The 20,866-nt window shown below is 29.9% G+C and overlaps 3 protein-coding genes across 4 annotated transcripts in view; 2 read left to right on the forward strand and 1 right to left on the reverse strand.

Moving 5' to 3' along the window:
- Positions 1-3,028, reverse strand: part of LOC130893352 (cytokine receptor-like) — a 36,838-nt gene extending 33,810 nt beyond the window's left edge. The window contains exon 1 of one of the 2 annotated variants that reach the window (XM_057799380.1): positions 2,710-3,028. The gene's annotated coding sequence lies outside the window, so the exon portion shown is untranslated. The remainder of the gene's footprint in view (positions 1-2,709) is intronic. The other variant, XM_057799390.1, reaches the window with a different exon arrangement.
- Positions 3,029-3,669: 641 nt separating this feature from the next.
- LOC130893369 (uncharacterized) lies at positions 3,670-14,137 on the forward strand. The gene is made up of 10 exons (XM_057799412.1): positions 3,670-4,239; positions 4,532-4,674; positions 5,554-5,781; positions 6,779-6,923; positions 8,772-9,027; positions 9,081-9,617; positions 9,674-9,812; positions 9,894-10,069; positions 10,126-10,578; positions 11,371-14,137. Exons 1-10 carry the CDS (start codon positions 4,209-4,211, stop codon positions 11,546-11,548), a joined length of 2,286 nt encoding a protein of 761 aa, XP_057655395.1. The 5' UTR covers positions 3,670-4,208; the 3' UTR covers positions 11,549-14,137.
- Positions 14,138-16,554: 2,417 nt separating this feature from the next.
- On the forward strand, positions 16,555-19,119 carry LOC130893374 (elongation factor 1-alpha). The gene is made up of 3 exons (XM_057799425.1): positions 16,555-17,041; positions 17,400-18,158; positions 18,344-19,119. Exons 2-3 carry the CDS (start codon positions 17,406-17,408, stop codon positions 18,977-18,979), a joined length of 1,389 nt encoding a protein of 462 aa, XP_057655408.1. The 5' UTR covers positions 16,555-17,041; positions 17,400-17,405; the 3' UTR covers positions 18,980-19,119.
- The last annotated feature ends 1,747 nt before the right edge of the window (positions 19,120-20,866 follow it).

Consider the following 20,866-nt stretch of genomic DNA (forward strand, 5'->3'; position numbering starts at 1 on the left):
TGAAAGCATAATGCCACATAAAAATCTAAACAACACATATTTGATACAGGTCTCACTCTACAAGTTTTGTTGTTGTATTTCATTTAGTTTAATTGATGTTTACGTATTTCCACTGTGTTAATTGTTAAAACTAAGTACTTTAATCAAATATTGCTCTTTTCAGCTATTCAACCCAGAGTTTCCAGAAATAAAAGCTATTTTTAAAAATCAATAAGAAAGAACATTTAATTTATTTGTGCCAAAAACTGGACGTGTTTTTGCAGTCTTTTTTTCATTTGTAGATCATAATAGAATATAGCGCAAAAATTACATCAAGTTTTGATTTAATTTCGGAAAAACTACCTATATCATCACTGACTATTATCAAAAAAGCCACAATTTTCATAGAGGAAAAGCACCAAGACCAAAATAACACAATAAATGTTTTCTTTGATTATGAGTTGTTCTGCTTTGGGAGAAAAACAAACAACAATAAAATATATGATGCAAACACAACTTTAGACAATACGTCAGCCCAATCATCAAGCCTTATGCAGTGTTATTTAACACAGTACCAAGATATACATCTTTTCCAGCCTCTATATCTATAGTCCCAAATTTTGGCTCTTCCTCAGTTCAACATTACTGGTCAAAGTACAAATGTTCAATGACAAAAAGACAATGCAGCAAATGCACTGAAGGCAATGCTTCAAACGTACTTTCAGCACTGTTATAGAAAGTAATAACGCTTATACAATCCAATAGGGACTAGTTTGAAGAATAATAACACCAATGTGGACAAACGAAGATAGATTCAGTACTTTTGCGCACACCCCGTATTTGACTGATCCATTTACTTCAGTATATTGTATGATTGTAATTAGTGATAGAACCAACTTTAATTTGGAAATTCAATTGATGTTGCAGTTTGTATTCATGGAAAGCAAATAAAATAGAAACACTTCATTAAAAATGATTACTTAATATTATCAGAATGAATATTATATAAACATATTTTAATTTTATATTCAATGGTGTAATTTTTGACGACTCTATTCCAAATAAATCAATATAATTTTTCTATATAACAATTTGTATGAATTATATTTTGTAACAATTATACCTTTATCATATATAGAATGCAACAACCAAGAGTTCAAAGTGCTTCTTTTATATTAATGGTTCCCAGAAAATTTTAATTGATAGAATATCGACACCTAAGGTGGTAAACTTCATTATAAAAATAGGTGATAAGCAAAATTAAAACGAATTATTTTATAATTATAAATAATGGAAAATTTATACTTGATAGTAGAAATCTTCAAACAACTGAATTGTTTTTATAACTTTTGTTGCAAATATTTTTAAAATTAATCTGAATTACATTGTAATTATCAATAATTTCATCATTATTTAAAACTTCTCAATGGTAAATTTTGTATCATTCTACACATATTTTGAAACAAAATCTCTAAACCACTATATTTTAGAATGTTGTAGATTATTCTCTAAAAAGCATACAATCCATATGTTTTGATAACACTTTAGACCATTTTTGAACATAGTAGGAAGTTTTCTGAAACTTTAAATAGGTACAAAGTATAATTCTTAATATCTCATAATATATATGCGTATTCCTGCAAATTATAAAACCGTACTTTGTGAAGGCAAAAGCTACCATCACCAAACTGCAGTAGATGAGTAGATGTTCATTTTTGATAAGACATAGAAGACTTTTTTGAATAATGAATAATCCCAAAGTTTGGAAATTGATTTTCAGCAAAAGGATCATAAAAATTCCAAAAAAAGAAAATTAATAACAAAGCTTAAAATCTCTCCATATTATAGAGGTAAGACAAGTGTGGCACTTAAAAATTTAAGCCTTGGTCATTCTTGAATTTTCATTGGAAATAAATAATTGGTATTCCAGCAGTTGAATTTAAGCTTTAAATAAGAGCCCACCTATCACATAAACCTACATAACATATATTTTACTGTACTATAACAAATGTTCTTGTTTGTATTATTCAATACAATTGTTTAATAGGAAAAAATTGAATCAATTAGAATTATTAAAACAAAATTATATTTTTTGCACCTAATTTCATGAGCAATAGTTGAAAGACATAATAAGCATCACAGTATATAACAGTTTGAAAAAATGATACACTTGTTAATGCTATAACTTATGTTTTCCACTTTTTATTTCTACTTATATTAACAACAATAATAGATAGATATGGATAATATGAAAATAAGTAACATATTAAAGAAGATCAAGGTTCCATTATATACTTTATCCGCGAATAACATTAAGTAATTAGGACTTTTCATTCATAATATAAAAGAATAAATAATTTCGTAGTTTACAACAGATAAAACACTTCCAAGAATACTCTCAAATACATTCATTTAAATTTTGAGATTGACGTTATATTCTTTGAAATCATTAGTTTACAATGTACTATTTTTAAACCTAGACGAATATAAATCCATCTCAGAAAATAATAAAAACTATATATTCCTTTTGATAGGCTAAGTACTGTTAACAAACTGGAAGAATCAAACGATTCAGTTATCAGATTTAATATAATCAAAACAAAAGATATAAATATGAGATAAACAGCAATAAACTACTTGATCTTCCTGTAATTATTTTAGTTTATAAATCACACCAAAGATACATGATTCTAAAACATAATATGTAAAAATATTTCAAAAATAACATACTTTCAAATTGTTCTATGATGCACCATTTCTGAAAATACCAAATTTCTTGGAATTGACATATACGTAGAGTTGTAACTTTCGAGAAATCAGTATGTTTGTTCACTTTCAAAGGACTAACAAATTCATACTTTTAACACTTCTTATATTTTATTACCACTTATAAATATCACAAAAGCTTGAATAAAAACCTTTAACTCTAATTATGGATCTTTGAAACACTACATTCGTACATTGAACACAAATCGTCTTCTCTATATTTTGTTGAGATGAACAAGGATAGAGACAAGAGAAAGAGAATTCAGCGTTGCCGCTCCTACAACTAAAGCATGAAAAAGTTCAAACACAATATAGTAAGGAAACGGAATATTTACCAAGTAGAAAAATCTTGAGTGATCAGTAAGTGAAAATATGCGTGAGATTTTATTCAGTTAACTATACTTTTGCGTACAAGAAAATTTCAAAAATTAACTATAACTTAAATATAAATATTGGACTTTCACGAAACATTATACAACTTGACAATATACATTCAATACCAACTTACAAGCTTGAAAACATTCAAATGCTGTGGCTATTATTCCAAAACCAAATGATAAATGACAAATTTGAACATTTTATTTTTAGAAAAATTCTCTAAAACTTGTTAATATATGTAAAATTCAATTATTTCCACAATTAACAAACGGCTCATTGTAGGTTATTCATAGCAATATTTTTTTTAATAACTTTGTTGTATCGAAAACATCCATTTTAATAAAAATAAATACTATTCATAATTATATATTTAGGTTTAAAGTATTAATTTGAGTTATACTTGTTGTATAAATATAACCGACTATTCTACAAAATATATGGTATTCAACATATACTTTGGATGGTGAAACTGATTATATGTCAAACTTGTCAATGATTGGTCAATGACTGATGGCAGATAATTACATTCTTTTGCTAATAAAATTTATTTTTAGTTTTCGCTCATTGTATATTGAAATGTATATTTCTATCTTTATTACTTTATTTCGTTTACAGTTTGTGTCATGAGAAACAATCTTGTTATTGTGAAATGGGTGGAGGTGGTTAAGTGGATTGTATTTACGTTTATTTTATTTTAATTATACTATTATTCTAAATAAATTTCAATAAAAAATCATGTGGTAAAACTAAATAAAAATTATAAGATTATTGGATTATTTTTATGAAGTTTTCATTGGAGTTACAACTGTATAATTGCCCATAGTTAAGACAGTATTCGTTACAGATGCAAATAATTACTTTTATATCTGTGATAAAAGCGGATGATGAACTAATGAATTTGTATTATTATCGAAACCAAATTTGGATTGTTATTAGCACCCTTTCAACTTGAAAAAATCGACGCAACTCAATATATAGATGGCTGAGCTTTAATTATGAATAGAATGATAGTACAAATTGATGTATGAAATTATGTTAGAAATTCGTTATATTATTTAAATTCTTTCTTTTTGGTTGAGAAAGCAATGCTTGAGGAGCACAACAATAATCTTCTAGGTAAGTGCTTGTAATATTTAATATCTCTTTTAATTGTATATAAAATTGTATTTATATTATTATTGTAAAGTTATAAAAATTAAATATTTTATTGAATTAAAAACACAGGAGAAAAATTTGTCATTCAAAAATTCCTCCTAAGATAAATTTGTCATCCAAAAACTCCTCCTGAGATAACAGTATAAATTAGATATTGAATTTATATTGGTTTACTGATAAAATATATAAAGTACATTTGACATATAGATAAGAGGTAATTACGTTAATTTCTCCATTTATATGCATTTTATAGATGATGAAGAAAATAAATTGAGTACTATGGGCGCTTCTAGAAATATGCCTAATTCTAGAGTAATTCTTTTGCAAGAAAGAAAGAAGCAAATTGAAGATACACTAGCCAAAAGAAATCAAGAACTGAGGCAGTTATGTATTCAGGTTAGTGGAATTCATATAAGCAATTTTTATATAGTAAATCTATTATTCTCCAAAATATTCTCTAAATAATAATAATATATGTAAGTATTTTCCTTATTCATCTAACTAATTAGTTCAATAGATGCTCCAATTTAACTCAAATAACTGCTTTGGAGAAGGCTCAGTTAATTAAGATTTTTGTAGCATCAAAATCTTTCTTCTTCAGTTCCAGTTCAATGCTTAGTGCTATTGAATGGAGCGCAAAAAGTTAAATTTACTTATTATTCCAATAACAATCAATATAAAGAAATTCTTTAAAACTTCAATCATGAAACCCACAGCTTGGAATTATATTCATTATTGTGGGACATCCTATAAATTGGTTTAATACAAAGCATATTCAGCGTAATTTATAAATGCAACAAATCATTTTACTCCACTGGGTTACAGATCAAAGTTCATATTTTTAATAGTTGATTAATTCAGTGGTGAGTTATAATTGAACAAATAATAGAAATAAAAAATGTTCGAAGAAATATTGTTTAATTAACAGTGGTTACATATATTGAGTTAAAAGGCTATATAAAACAGTATCTACCAGTTCTTTGTGAAAGTTATCTAATATACACATCTATTTTCATCTGTGAAATTGTAAATAAGAATATTAGCCAAAGATATTCTAGTAAGTTTATTATTTTGGACAAATATATTTATAACCATTATTAAAATGAGTCTGATAGTGAAAATAGGGACAAGACATAATCTGCCAACTTGTTTCACAAGCAACTCATAAAATATATAAATCAATAATATTTTGTTGTGATTATTATTGCATTTTTTAGTGAATTCATTGGTTTTAAGTAAATTATTTAATGACATTACAATGATTTGTGCTTATAGGAAGCAGAATTAACTGGGATAACACCACCAGAAATGCCCTTAGAACCAGGTGAAACTCTTCCTCATATCAGAAGGCGTGTTGGTACTTCTTATCAGTTACCTGAAAAGCTAATAAAAAATGTCAGTAACAAAGATGAAATGATATCAGAACTGGAGCTGGAAATTCAGTTACATGCCAATATGGCTGAAGCAGCTTTAGGGTTAGCAAATGAACAAAATATGAGTAAAGTAAGTGCTGATATTCTTACTTAATGTTTACATGATTTCCTATTTTTAACATAACTATCCTGTTTGAACTGAACACACTGTTACACTACCACTACACTATCTAACATGTTTTGATAAGCTAGTCATCGTCTTCAGAGAATGAAGGTAAACTAAAACCTAATAACTTACCTGTTTTATATAGAATTTTCCCGCGAAAATTATATTTTCACATTTATTCCTTGACTATTAAACTATAGAGTGGGCTGTAAGGAATTGACCCTTTATCCCTATTTAAGCTTTTCTCTCATTTAGCAATTTCAATGGTTCCAAAAGCATCCAATAATTTATTATTATTTATTTATATATTTTTTAACAATTTTACATTATTAATATTTGTGTCATGATTATGATCGTCAATACTCGATTTTTCGGTCCGTCTATATTTTTTTAAATGTGCTATGTGCTCTTTTAACCAGACATTAACAGATCTCTTAGTCTGCCCTATATACTTCCTGTCACAATCGCCACAGCTAATTTCACGTACACCACTTTTTTTCCAAATTTGGTGTTTTATCCTTAAGATTACCAAAAATGGTTTTAATGTATTGTTGGATTTATAAACCAATTTAAAACCCACTCTGTCAAATATTCCTTCCAATCCCTTTGTATAAACAGGATTGAAAGGTACCAGAGCAAATTTTACTTGATTTTCATTTTAAGTTGTGAGGTTTTCCCGCTGGTATTAAGTTTCGCGGGAGGTTTGTTGATGAAAAAAATTCAGTATAAAACGGGTAAGTTAACTTATTAGATTTTAGTTTACCTTCAGTATCTGATAATGATAACTTAGTTATCGAAACACGCATCAGACAGTGTAAATGTGAATGTTAGTGTAGTGGTTTGTAATGAATATCACCAACCATTCCAAAAATTCCAACTTAGTTGACCTGTTTAGATATCAATTAATTCCAGTAATATACCAAACAGAAATTATGCCGCCACTTTACCAACTTTTTTGTAGACAATGAAAAGACAACACAGATCAGAATACCAGAAGCATAAACAGCAATGTTTGGCATTACAAGAAAAATTAGCAGCATTAAAAGAAAAAGCTGCTGTCGACCAACAGAAGCAAAAGAAAAAGCCCAGAGTTCCTGAAAGTAATGGTAAGTTGAGAGGCTTTTACTCGATACTTAAAAGACTTTAATTATTTATTTATCCCTTGTAGTATTGTTAGTTTTAGATTTGTTATTGTTTTTATTGTAAAATTTCTGTTATATGAAATGTTCTATTAAATTGCTTTTGTACCTTTATTTGGTGTTGGTTGTATTTTATTTCTAAAATAACTAATTTACCCCTATTTGGATGGATTGAGGTTTTTAATCGAGAGAATTGAAATATTTGACATTTATTTGTAGTCTCTAATTTAGACTATAACAAGTTTTGAAAATGTCTAAAATTTGGGGAAAATCCATAATTTTTTATTTCTAAGATCTTTTATTGACTTTTTTTTAAATTTATTCAATAAATTTATGTGTATAGTAGATAACTGAGCTACTGAAACTAAGCTATGGGATTTGTAAATAATATTACTTAGTATAAATCTCATTTTAGTACTGTTACTGCACTAAAACATTTACTTCACTGTTTTAATCTAAAAAACTTTCTATTTTCTTATAATTAAAAAGTGTTGCTCCACTCAAAATTAAAACCATTTATTTTTTTATTATATATTTCCTGTGAAATAAATTAGTAATTAATTCTGCCAGTGGAAAGATTTATATACTGAAACATTTATAAGGGATTATTTTAAGAATTTTTTTCAAAATTTTATATGCAGAAATTTATGTATGTAAACACTGAGTATGTATTATGATAACAAAACCTATTAATTTTTTGTACAAATATGAACAAGTTTGAGTACAAATTACACTATTTATGGATTTTTGCATAAATAATCATTTTTTGCTATTATGTGAAAAACTAATTCTTTGGCCATTCATAGCAACTTATTGACATTTAATTTCATGGGTTCATAGGTATCATATATCGATTAAATGTGATACAGTAATTACCTATATATATATATATATATATATATATATATATATATATATTCGACATGGCAGTTGAAACAACAATTTATTCTGGGGAGGAAAAGGATCACAAACAGCTACCATTTAACATAATCAACGAAATAGGAAAAATATTTCATTGACATGTTACAAGCTTAATATTTCGTTTCTCTTATTGGGAACATTTTCAAAATAATTAACTACCATAAAATATTTTTAGTTACATAAAACAGAGTATTAGTAAAAAATTCTTGAAAACGATAAAAATCTGTTTATTGTGTATTGATGTTGTTTGTTTACTGATTCATACATTTCATATTAACTAAATGTTTAAATCTAATCATTTAATCATTTTATTCGCATTTTTCATTTTGCTCTTTCTGGAGCTTCAGAAATGTATTTACTATCCAATTCCTCCATTTTTTCCTGTCCTGTGACCGCATCATCATTTGATTTATTGGCTTATTTCCACTGATTTCCTTTATCTGCTATTTGTTTTTCTTGGTCTGCCCCTTCTTCTTCGTTTAGTTCTTGCTTTCCATATTCGTTTTGTTAATCTACCTCGTTCCATCCTTGTTAAGTGCCCAAACAAGTTTAATATTCAATTTAATCTGACTTTTTTTTAATTATCACATTTTCAACTGGTGATACAGTGTGAATTATAAATATTTAGCTACAAAAACATTGTTTACTTGATCACAATAACTGTTATGGCCTGTAAAATATATTTTTTTAATTAACATCAAATACTCAGGCCTTTCCTATTTCCCCTATGGATAACATTTTAATATAATCTGTCAAAAACAAAACTAAGTAGCTAATTTAAAAACAATTGGTAGCTATTCTTCATCAAAAATATTTTTCTTTGAAGAAAAATCTGTCTTAATGTTGAAAATATTACAGTAGTACAGATTTACTAATTTTTAAATTACATTCTAGGAGATGATACAGTCTCTCTTAGCACAAATGGAAATGAATCATTTATAAAAGCTGACCTTCGACATAGCATGAGCTCAGCCAAACACAGTACATCAGGGGACGGTAAAGTAGAACTTCGATACAGACAGGATGCATCAAGGCAATATAGAATGACTGATATACCGTATGTTGCACAGCAGGCGAGTAAGCCTGAGGATATTTTAACAAGTGGATTTTATCGACTAAGTTTAAATGGATATAGTAAATATATGGAAAGGTACGTACTTCTCATAAAATCAGGATTCTATTTAACTGTTAATTACTTTTTAGACGAGAAAACATGAACAATGTATACCCAAGTTATATCTCAGGATCTCCCCAATTTCAATATAATTCGCAAACACCTATAAATAATTTACAGCACAATATTTCTTATCGACAACACAGCCCGATATCACAGCATAGTCCTCTCTTATCGCAGCACAGTCCTCATTTATCCCAGCACAGTCCTCATTATATTCACATTTCTCAACACAAACCTCAACTCAGTCCTCAACAATCCCAAAGGTTCTCCCAATACCCTCAGTATTCTACAGACTTTGTTGACTTTGGAAATAGACAGTCCAGTCCAACAGCATCGCTATCTACTAAAACACACTACTATCCCTCGCATCCGACATTAACAAGACAGAATTACAGGCAGTATGAAAGTGATGTCATGTATAGAAATCCTCACCAAATACAACCACACCAACAATACGAACAAATGAACATTGGGTTAGGTGGTTATTGGAAAAGAAATCCCAATGGTGATCTTGTATGGTACTCTTCTAGCGTTATTGATAGTAATTTACAGCGTGATAAAAGGTACAACTTAGATCAGAAAATATCGGTGAGGTTTTTATTTTTCTAATTATTTTTAGATTTGGTAGTCTTGATAGAAGAAAAACTAAAAGAGTATCTAGTCGAATATCACCAAATATGGAAAATAAATCAGCTACTTTATCTGCTGTTCCTAACTATCAAGGTCAAGTCAGATGTGCATCTGTTAAAAATTCTCAGGTTAGTCAAGTATGAAGTAATTAACTGAATCGTCACTTAATATTGGAAACTAGGTATGGTAAAACGAATAATTTTTTTCAGATATTAACTAGAAGATCGCAGGATAATGGCCAGTTAGTTAGAACACAATCTTTAGGAAGTGTAGGTGCTATAACAGTAGATAGTGTGTACCCAACTGATGATAGCTCATCATTTGGCAGTGATAGTAGAAATATGGAAGCGAATCAAATCTCAAAAAAACACAGAGAAAAAGAATGGTATAGCTATAATTAGATTAGATGAATCAGTGGCATTAATAAAAACAATCTTTTAGGTTAGAAACGTCTCTGGACGGACCTGTGGCACTGCAAGCATCCGCTTCTCCTCTAGGACCTGCCATATCTCCCCAACCCTCCCTGTCGTCCTCTCAACCCACAATAGCAACGTATCCAGCTGAAGAAAAAATAGCTAAAGAAATTCCAGCCGAATCGAATCCGTCACCAAAAATTCGAGAACCCATTATCGAATTGTTTAACAATAACATACCAAAAAATTGTACAATAGTGCAAGCAGGACATTGTAAACCTTACCACGAAGAAACTAAACCATTTGAAATGTCGGATTTTTATAAATACTCCACTAAATTTAAGAAATCACCAGTAAAAGTAGACTCGGATAAACAGAATAGTAGTAGTAGTGGTACTAGCCACAAAAACTTGACTGAGAAATTTGAAGAGTCTCCTATAACTTCTTATTCACCTAATAATTATCAAAATATTAGTAATAAGTAAGTTTATAATGAACTTAATGGCATTTTATTTTAAAATTGAATCAAGATTTTTGAAAGTTTTGTCAATGATTCCCAGTCATATATGACTCCCCATTTTATGTCACTTTTTACTACGAAAACACGAACTCACTGGTCCTTCGAGCTGAATATGAACCTATGGAAGGCTGTAAGGGATTTAACAGTGTAAATAATGTGTTGTAGAAATAACAGTAAAAATGTGACGGTATATGAATATGTATATATATATATATATATATATATATATATATATATATATATATATATATATATATATATATATATATATATGAAAGTTCCAAAAATTCCAAATTAATAATCAATCTTTTTCTATTTGTTTTTATTAGTTTTATTTTAAACTCTCTTTTGTGTTATTCGAAATCAGTTCATATTTTAAAAAAATGCTGGTTTATTTAGGAATCTAAAGCAGTTGAGTGGATTCATTCTTCCATAGTTAAATTCTTGAGTATCAATGACTTTTCTTTTGATAAAAAAGTTTTGTTGGTGAGCACCTCTTTTCATACATTTTCAAGAGTTTAACAGACCAAGCAGTGTGGCAGGGAGCTCCATCTTGCATGAATATTTGGAAATCATTCTCTTATCTGACGAATCAACCGATTTTTTTACACTTTTTTGTATTGAGGAATGTATACCTGAATAATAGTTTATAGCTGGATATAATTATCTCTAATGCAGTAATCAACGGAGAATTTTTTTTATTTCATCATTTTCATCAATTTTTTGAAATGTTTATTATTTTTTGTTTTTTAGTGGTAGTACTCCTGTAAATTTGGATAACACTTTGAGTACCAGTCTGGATTTGGATCAACTTACCGTTTCGGATCATTTTTCGGATGAAATGAACACTTGGTATAAAGAACACCGAAAAAATAACAATAACCCAGGAAACACCACTCCAAAAAGTAGATCGACAGCCACATTAGTTTAGCAGAGAGTACAAGATCTAGAATATATATATATATATATATATATATATATATATATATATATATATATATATATATATATATATATCTTATTGATAGTATTTTATGAGTTTATAGCAAATAAGCCAAAATCAGTTCCATTGTTCACGCTATATTATCCTTAGCATCACAGAGTAGCAGAGTAGTATTTTTATTGTAATTTACAATTTGAATGTCTGGAACCATTGGCGATATTCATACTGGACACAATATTTAATATTAATACTACATCAACACTCAAAATATAATGTCTGGTCCTTGGAGCATTCTATGTTCGTATATGGCTAGAAGGACCAAATAGTGTAATTGTAAATGATGTAGTGTTAGAAAAACGAATATGTCGGTATGAATTCCTTTACAATAAACTTATCAAATTTATTTAGAATACATTTTTTGTTATGTATTTGAACAATTATGACATGAAAATATTTTATATTTACAAACAATTGAAAAAAAAACACTAATGTATTTTTTACTTCAATTCCCGAAAGCTTAGGTTAATACAGTACTTGTTTTTGTGAAAATTATTTTTCGAAAAATACTCGTCTTTATTTCTAATTACAAGTTTTTACTCGTATACAGGGTGAGTTTCTAATGTGACTTTGTTATTATAGAAATAATCCGAAAAAAATTTATTAACAAAAATTGTAAGTAAAGAAAATATAATGGAAATATGCTTTTGTAAATGCGATATTTTCTCAAATCCTATTTCACCAAATTCTATAAGGTATTTAAAAAGATAAAAAAGACCCACCCATGTTTTATGCTACAGAAGCAATTAGTATGACAAAAAAAGAGACTGAAATGATGCTGAGAATAGAAAGAAAAATTATGTGACAAATAAAATAGAATGGCGTGTGCAGGAAATGAACTAATAAGTAAATAAAAGAAGTGATGGAGAGATAAAATGTAGTAGAGATGTCTAAGACATACACGGAAAGCTGAAATAGAATGATGATAGGAGTGGACGTAAAATTGAAGAAGTATACCAAGTTCGATATGGTTTGATGAGTTGGTTGATGGTTAAGAAACTGGAAACAAATAACTATGTGAACGCCTGATAAATCAGTGAAGTGACTGAGTCTCCCCTGAAAAGGGATCTGTAAAGTTCGAAAGAGCAGTCAAGTTCCAAATAAGGGACATCGAGTGATATAAAATATTTATAAGTTGAGCAATACGCATTGCAAAAATCACTTAAATACAAACATGCCCGGGAATTTATGTATTTCTGAGAAAATGTTGAAGTATTATCAAACAAACACTTATTAGTGATACTAATCGACGTATCTGGTTTAAATTTAAAACAATTGTGGTCCTCTTAGCTATTTTATTTAAAGTTTCATTTTTATTTTGGCGTAGATAACATTTATTGAGCCAGATCCAAGGTCTGCTAATAAACCAATAGAGTGGAATTGGTTAATTTTTTATACAGCTCCATTCAGTCCGATTCTGATTCCTCAGACCCTGAGATTTTCTCTTCATCATTATATTCTGCACTTATCTCTTCGTCATTCTGCTTTATTATATTCTTTGTGCATTAATTTCTAATTATAAGGTAAATAAGTTTCTTTTGCTGTCACTTTCTATTTTAAACATATTGTTTCTTAGTTATTAGATTTCCTGTCAACATTAGAAAAAATTATATATAATAATTGTAATATAATTTAAAAGTTCATATACATAATAATGAAAGTGCTATCAAAATCAATTAAGATTAAAAATATTTTTAAAAAAATTATATAAATGCCCAAACGTTTAAAAGGCTTTGGGTAAATTCCTGGGCATTTAACCATTTTATAAATGTCCATACCATTGGACAATTTGCAAATATCACTAGGGACGTCGTATACAGGATGAGCTAATACTAATAATGTTTTTTGTTTCACCTAGATTTGAACTATTTCAATTGTTTTTGGTATATCCATTAATTTTTCAAAAACTCCTATACCTAAAGTCATTAGTATATGAAATATTTTTACACCTTTATACAGATGTTGTCGATGATTTCTGTAACAATAAAACAATAATGGATTTACTAGTTTTTCATATACACAGTGCTTATTTTGTAATAAATTCTATATGTCTTTTTAAATGTCCTATATAATTTTATAAAACTAAAGATTGTAGTACAATTATTGTATAAGTAAATACAAACTTTCGCATTTATAAAAAATTATGTTTGTTTTATCACTCAGCTATGAGCCACCATGTAAATATTAGTATATTTTCAAGATAAGGAACTTGTCATTTCCATAGTAACACTAAAAACTCACCCTGTTTATAAGAATGTGGATGTTATATTTGTCACAACTATTGTGTAAAGACCATGTCTATAGTTTGTCTTATATTTTTTGTAAAGTATTTTGTAGTGATCTCTTAAGAGTCGTTATTTGTGAAAATTGTTTATGTTCTACTTTAGATGTCGAAGTTAACTTTGTACTGGTTGTGATTTCTAGGCAATATTTCGGTTTTTCACTCTAAAACCAAACGATAGTGCCTTCTAAAGGGTTATAAATATTTTTTATATTAATATATTTTCATATTACACCAAAGTGTTTCATTGCATGCATACATACAAATTCATAAACAATGATAATAATTTCCTAGCAATTATTATCGAATCCTATAGGCCTCGGTTGGGGTGAAGTACAGAGTCTTTCCAATTACTTTGATCATTAATTTTTTGATAATTTTAGCCAGAAACTTGGACGGCTTATATGAAACTATACGTTACGGCAGAGAAAATTGCTGAATGGAAAAATAACTGCATAAATCCAAAGGTGTGTTGAAATTATCTCTCACTTTAGTAATCGTGAACTTACATTTTGAAATGTACGAAAATTAGCAGAGTTGTGTTTCTTGCCTGGCACAAATGCTTCTACGGAAAGAATATTTTCTTTAATGAATAGATTTTGAACAGGTGACAGTGACAAGACTTGAAATAGACACACAAAAAGCAATATTTGAAATAAAAAATGTGGACACCTAACCAAATGGTACTCACACTTATTTGGCTTGCTTAATAAAACATATAATTAGAATGATATTTGCTAAATACTCGAGAGAAATTATGAAATGATTTACAAAACTATTCGAGTTGTGCGGATTTAGCCTGACATAGAAAAAATGATTTATTATGTGCACTACTACCAATGCAGATAGTAATCAATGAAAAGGAGGAGAATTGGTGGTGAAAATCAAAAAAGAGGCAAAGTGAAAATACTGGTGATGTTTGTAGTTATGGCTTTGTTGGCAGAAACATCGGAGAATTAATGATATTTGAAAATACTAAATAAAAAATAAATTACTATGAGAATAACGTAGGAAAAACATAGAAGCTTATAATAGCAAGATATGAAAGAAGATATTAAAATACACTGACAAAATTTAGAATGAGATGGCTATAAGTACTTAGAGAGTTAACAAAGACTTGCAAACAATGAATGTAAGGGGATGGGGAACGTTGGTGAAGGAACAGATCAGTTTTGAAGCGAATTGTCGAGGAGACCAAGGATCACACCGAGTTGTAGTGCCAATTAGTAAGGTAAGGTAATAAAACAGGAATTTTATATTATCCAGATTCCTGCTGGAAATATAAGGAGTTATTGACACCCACACTAACAGTTTTAGACAATTGAAAGTTGATTAAAAACAGAAGAAAAAAAATATCGATACTGGGGCGCGCTTAAATAACCAAATTATCTAAAAATTATTTATTATTTAGTTTATTTAAGTCAATTTTTTAACTGTGTAAACTTAGCCAAAAGAAATTCAGCAGAAAGATTAATCTTAGTGAGCAAGATCAATGCTCAAATCTTTAAATTATGATTATTCAAAAATATGCAAATAGGCATTAGATAAATGTGAGGATATGTGCATTGTAGGTAACAAAATATATATTAAAGCATATTAGTCATTGAGTATAACAAGTTTTGTTTATGGTATAATAATTATATTTTTTGAAACCAACTTATGAATAAAATTTTTAAAGCGAGGAGTAGATGTATACAATTTAAAAAATTTTTTGAAAGATATGTGCAAAATGAAAGAAATAGAATTTCTAACAGCTGTTTTTATTTGGTGAGAGGTAAATTATCCATCCCGGTCATTCGGGCAACAAAGACAACGACGAAGCGGGCTCATTCGCCAGACTGGGATTCGCGAACCCATCAATGGGCCAACACCCATTCTTGGTGTGGCGCAAGGCGGGCTCGGCAGAGATGGATGGAGACGCTTGGCATGAGACAAGCGAGAACCCATATAGATGTACCCCGTTCATGTCTTACCAAACAACTACTCCATCTAAATAGGCGCAAAATCAAAGTAGTGAGCGGACACTGCCATTTAAGACGTCACTTCACACCATGGGCATCAAAGAAGATCCGGAGTGCCGCTGGTGCATGAAGGAGGACGAAACTGCAGACCACGTTATCTATGAGTGCCCTACACTCTCACTGGCTGGTTTAAACACCTGGGCAAAACCCCTCAACCTGCCTAACGATATCAAAGGGTTCAAGCCAAAGCGCCTGATCGGCTTATCTGAAGGTTTATGTCCCACAGTGTAAGCGGCCCTTGAAGCCTATGAAGACGAACTATGAACTAAGAGGGGGAAATCATTTGGTGCAATGTTTACTAGTAATATTATGAATATATGTTTCGTGAAAATATTAGAATATGTATTCAACAAATACTTGAGATGATTTACTCTGAAGGGAAATTCCAGTAAATTTTGTCAATTATATATACTTTATCTTAGTTTATTTTTGTATTCAAAGGTAGTTATGACAAATTTTTAACAAAACTATTAATTTTCCCATTGAAAGTCAATACTTATACTATATACTATATACACTATATATATATATATATATATATATATATATATATATATATATATATATATATATATATATATATGTGAAAAATGTGAAAAAAAATGAGAATTTAGAATCATACTGTATAATTTATTAGTTTCAACACATTACACGATAGAATCGGATCGATAACGATCCTGCTAGAGCAACTGTACGTTCTAATAATAATAAACAACACACCTTTGCCGTTGAGGTTATTGGCCAGTTATAAATACATCAGGATTTGTTCAAAAACAGCTCTAAAGATTTGGTCAATTCTCTTTCCATGCTTTTATAATAAATTATATATTGAACCACATTGTTTCCGAATCTAGATATTTAAATCAACCTTGATGTAATACTTTCGCGGCTTTTTTTGAGATATCCACCAGAGGGCGGTAACGTACAGGAAGTGATATCATGTGTCAGTTCTCGAAGAGGGTAGGCATGGAATGAAGAGAGCGTAATTTCAGATTATCTTCCTTTCTAACCAGCTCGTCGCACGGTACGGTTGCCGAGCCATTAAGTTGTTAAGATTTCAAGTTAGTGTTACTCATATTTTAAGTTTTATTTTCAACAGTTGCATTTAATTTATTGGAAACCGTAAGTATTTATTTCTTTTTAACGTGGATTATATTACTCTTTTGTATATTTTGAGATATTTAAGAAAAATCTCCGGCCACCACGTGTACATTGTACTTGAGGAAAATGGCCGCCATATGCTAAAACTGCTTAAAATTAAGTTATCGTATTCTTATTTCAAATATTAATCAATTTTTTTGAAACTATAGTTTGATTGTTGATTATTAATGATTTATTTGATAAAATTAGTGGTAGATAATATTTTTATAGGGTCATAACATGTGTAAAATAATCCACCTGTTGTCGGCTTTTGTTTTAATTGCCGGTTTATCATAACGTCTTATCATTAAAATATTGTAAACTTGAACTATTTTTATAGGTCAATATGGGGAAAGAAAAGATTCATATTAACATCGTCGTTATTGGTCACGTAGATTCTGGTAAATCTACCACCACCGGACATTTGATCTATAAATGCGGTGGTATCGACAAACGTACTATCGAAAAATTCGAAAAAGAAGCCCAAGAAATGGGAAAAGGTTCCTTCAAGTATGCATGGGTACTCGACAAACTTAAGGCTGAACGTGAACGTGGTATCACTATTGATATTGCTTTGTGGAAATTTGAAACCTCTAAATACTACGTAACCATCATTGATGCACCAGGGCACAGAGATTTCATCAAAAACATGATTACTGGAACATCTCAAGCTGATTGTGCAGTACTTATTGTAGCTGCTGGTACTGGAGAATTCGAGGCAGGTATTTCCAAGAATGGACAAACACGTGAACACGCACTTCTTGCATTCACCCTTGGAGTAAAACAACTTATTGTTGGTGTCAACAAAATGGACTCTACTGAACCACCATACAGTGAAGCACGTTTTGAAGAAATCAAGAAAGAAGTTTCCTCTTATATTAAGAAGATTGGTTACAACCCTGCTGCCGTTGCCTTTGTACCAATTTCTGGATGGCACGGAGATAACATGTTGGAACAATCTGACAAAATGCCATGGTTCAAGGGATGGAATATCGAACGTAAAGAAGGAAAAGCTGATGGTAAATGTTTGATTGATGCTCTAGATGCCATTCTCCCCCCGAGTCGTCCAACAGAGAAACCTCTTCGACTTCCACTTCAGGTAAAGTTTTTTTCATAACCCCTAATTCTGTTCTAAAATAAGGTTTTTTTATATTGAATGAAGAAAAATATAAATTTATGATAAACATGATTTTCAAAAGGCTTAATCTTTGCTGATTTGGTATTTTTATTGTAAACAAAATGTTATTTTTTTTTCTGGTTTCTAATGATTAAATTTTATTGCAGGATGTCTACAAAATTGGTGGTATTGGAACAGTACCCGTTGGTCGTGTTGAAACTGGTGTTTTAAAACCAGGTATGGTAGTAGTTTTTGCTCCAGCCAACTTGACTACTGAAGTAAAATCTGTTGAAATGCACCACGAAGCCCTTCAGGAAGCTGTACCCGGAGATAACGTTGGTTTCAACGTTAAAAACGTCTCCGTTAAAGAATTGCGCCGTGGTTATGTAGCTGGAGACTCTAAAAACAATCCACCAAAGGGAGCATCAGACTTCACCGCTCAAGTCATAGTACTGAATCACCCTGGTCAAATCTCCAATGGTTACACTCCTGTCCTCGATTGTCACACAGCCCACATTGCCTGTAAATTTGCTGAAATCAAAGAAAAAGTAGATCGCCGTTCTGGAAAGACAACTGAAGAAAACCCCAAAGCCATAAAATCTGGTGATGCTGCCATTGTCAATCTAGTTCCAACCAAACCAATGTGTGTAGAATCATTCCAAGAATTCCCACCTCTTGGACGTTTCGCCGTTCGTGACATGAGGCAGACTGTCGCTGTAGGAGTCATCAAGAGTGTAAGCTTCAAAGACCCTGGTGCAGGAAAAGTCACAAAAGCTGCAGAAAAAGCACAAAAGAAGAAATAACCTTTGTCAACTCGTTTATTTTGATATATTTACTTTTTTATTTGGAGTTCAAACTTATTTACTTTAAAAATTGACATTTGTGATCTGTAAATTAAACTTTGACTTTCAGAAGAAAAACAATAAAATGGTTTTCTGATTAATTGAATTTTTTATTCTCCCAATCACATTTTCAGGTAGAATCAAAGTTGAATACAGTTTTTCAAATTTTCTTTTTGAGCGAATCTATAGATATCGAAATGTATTTTTTTCTTCAATCCACGGATTTTGAAAACTCAAAATTACATGATTTAATTTCAAAAAGCACAGGGGTATGCTTCTAGATGTTTGAAATCAATTGAAACTCGAAAATTATAAGTTTTAAATTCAAGGAAACCAAATTTTTCGAACAAACGACATAAAAACTTCGGGTTTCATGAAGATGGGCGCATTTTTATCGATATTTTTTACATAAAATATTAATGTAAGATGTCACTACCGGAAATTGTAAGCTTGTGTCACATGTTTATATATTTAGCGAATTTTTAGTGACGTTTATAATAAAAATTGCCAGCCTACTAATTGCTTACGTTTTGAATGTATTTGATAGCAACCCTATTTTGTGATCATATCCCTGTACGTGTAAAACAACTTTATATTTTACAGACACTCTCAAGTAATCTTCAATTACATTTTAGGACATTCTGGAAACTGTGATTGAGTTAATCCTATCATGATCTAAATGTTCGGAAAGTAATCCGAATTAAGTTCTCCGTTGTTCGGAAATTGATCGAGGTAATCGGATCATAAACATATGTTAATGAGATCAGATGATGGGCTGTTTCGTTTGCTTATGTTTTTTTGAACTTGAAAAATTACGTTTTACCATTATTTGTTTGTCTATAACTAATAGGTTACTACATAAAAATAGCTTGTTGCTCAAGAACAATTATTAAACATCTAGAAGCTAGTATACAACTGTTTTTTGTAGATCAAATTCTAAATTTACACCGAAACTTGAATGGATATTCGGAAACGGCGATAAAAATCTTGTTATAGATTAGGATCCACAATCAGCTGAAAAGTAATCCATCTGACTCATCCCCTGAAAATCCCCAACTGATGAGTGAGAAGAATCCTGTCATATGACCATGATCCGTTCACATCATTCAGTTTTCGAATGACATTAAATATGATGCTCGGGTTAACCTATAGATGACGCTGAAGCGGGAACTGCTAACTACAGGAGGTGATTGACCTGGGGTTGGTAAACCCTACTGTAGTTTCCGAAAAGCCTTTATCAGAGGAAACTTCACAAGTTGAATATTTGTATGTCTTTATTCGTAACACTTATAAATATAGATGACGCAAGCTTCAAGCAAGTGCTGTACATTAACTCATTACCCTTAGGTACGAAATCATTTGAACATTTTATCTTTTATAAGGATCTTTGTATTTTTACAAAATTCGTGTTTTATTGGCCCGAATTTTCGAATTACAAGTGGTCTAAAACACGAGGGCATTGATTTATAAATATAGCCTTTTTGGGAGGAAATTTCATATTTTATATATACCTTCCTTGGTTATGTTATTTTCACTCCTTTTTATTGATGCTTTCTTATCGAGGTATTTTATCTTAAAAATAACGCAATTTCTCTTTATTGATCGACCTTTAGACCCTTCAAAAAATAACTTTTCTTAAATTACTCTCCTATTTTCCAATTTTCCACACCCATAAAACTGTTTGAACTCGGTCGGAATTAGATTGTTAGGTTTTGTTCAAATTGAGATAAACAGATAACATACTCGTTAATAGAAATATCGTGTTTGAAGTAATCATCATAATATAATCATAAACATTATATTGGGAAAATATTTTACTAACAATCAAAATGTAATTTGCTAGTTATA

This window comes from Diorhabda carinulata, chromosome 1 (assembly GCF_026250575.1).
Source record: "Diorhabda carinulata isolate Delta chromosome 1, icDioCari1.1, whole genome shotgun sequence".
Taxonomy (NCBI): Eukaryota; Metazoa; Arthropoda; class Insecta; order Coleoptera; family Chrysomelidae; genus Diorhabda; species Diorhabda carinulata.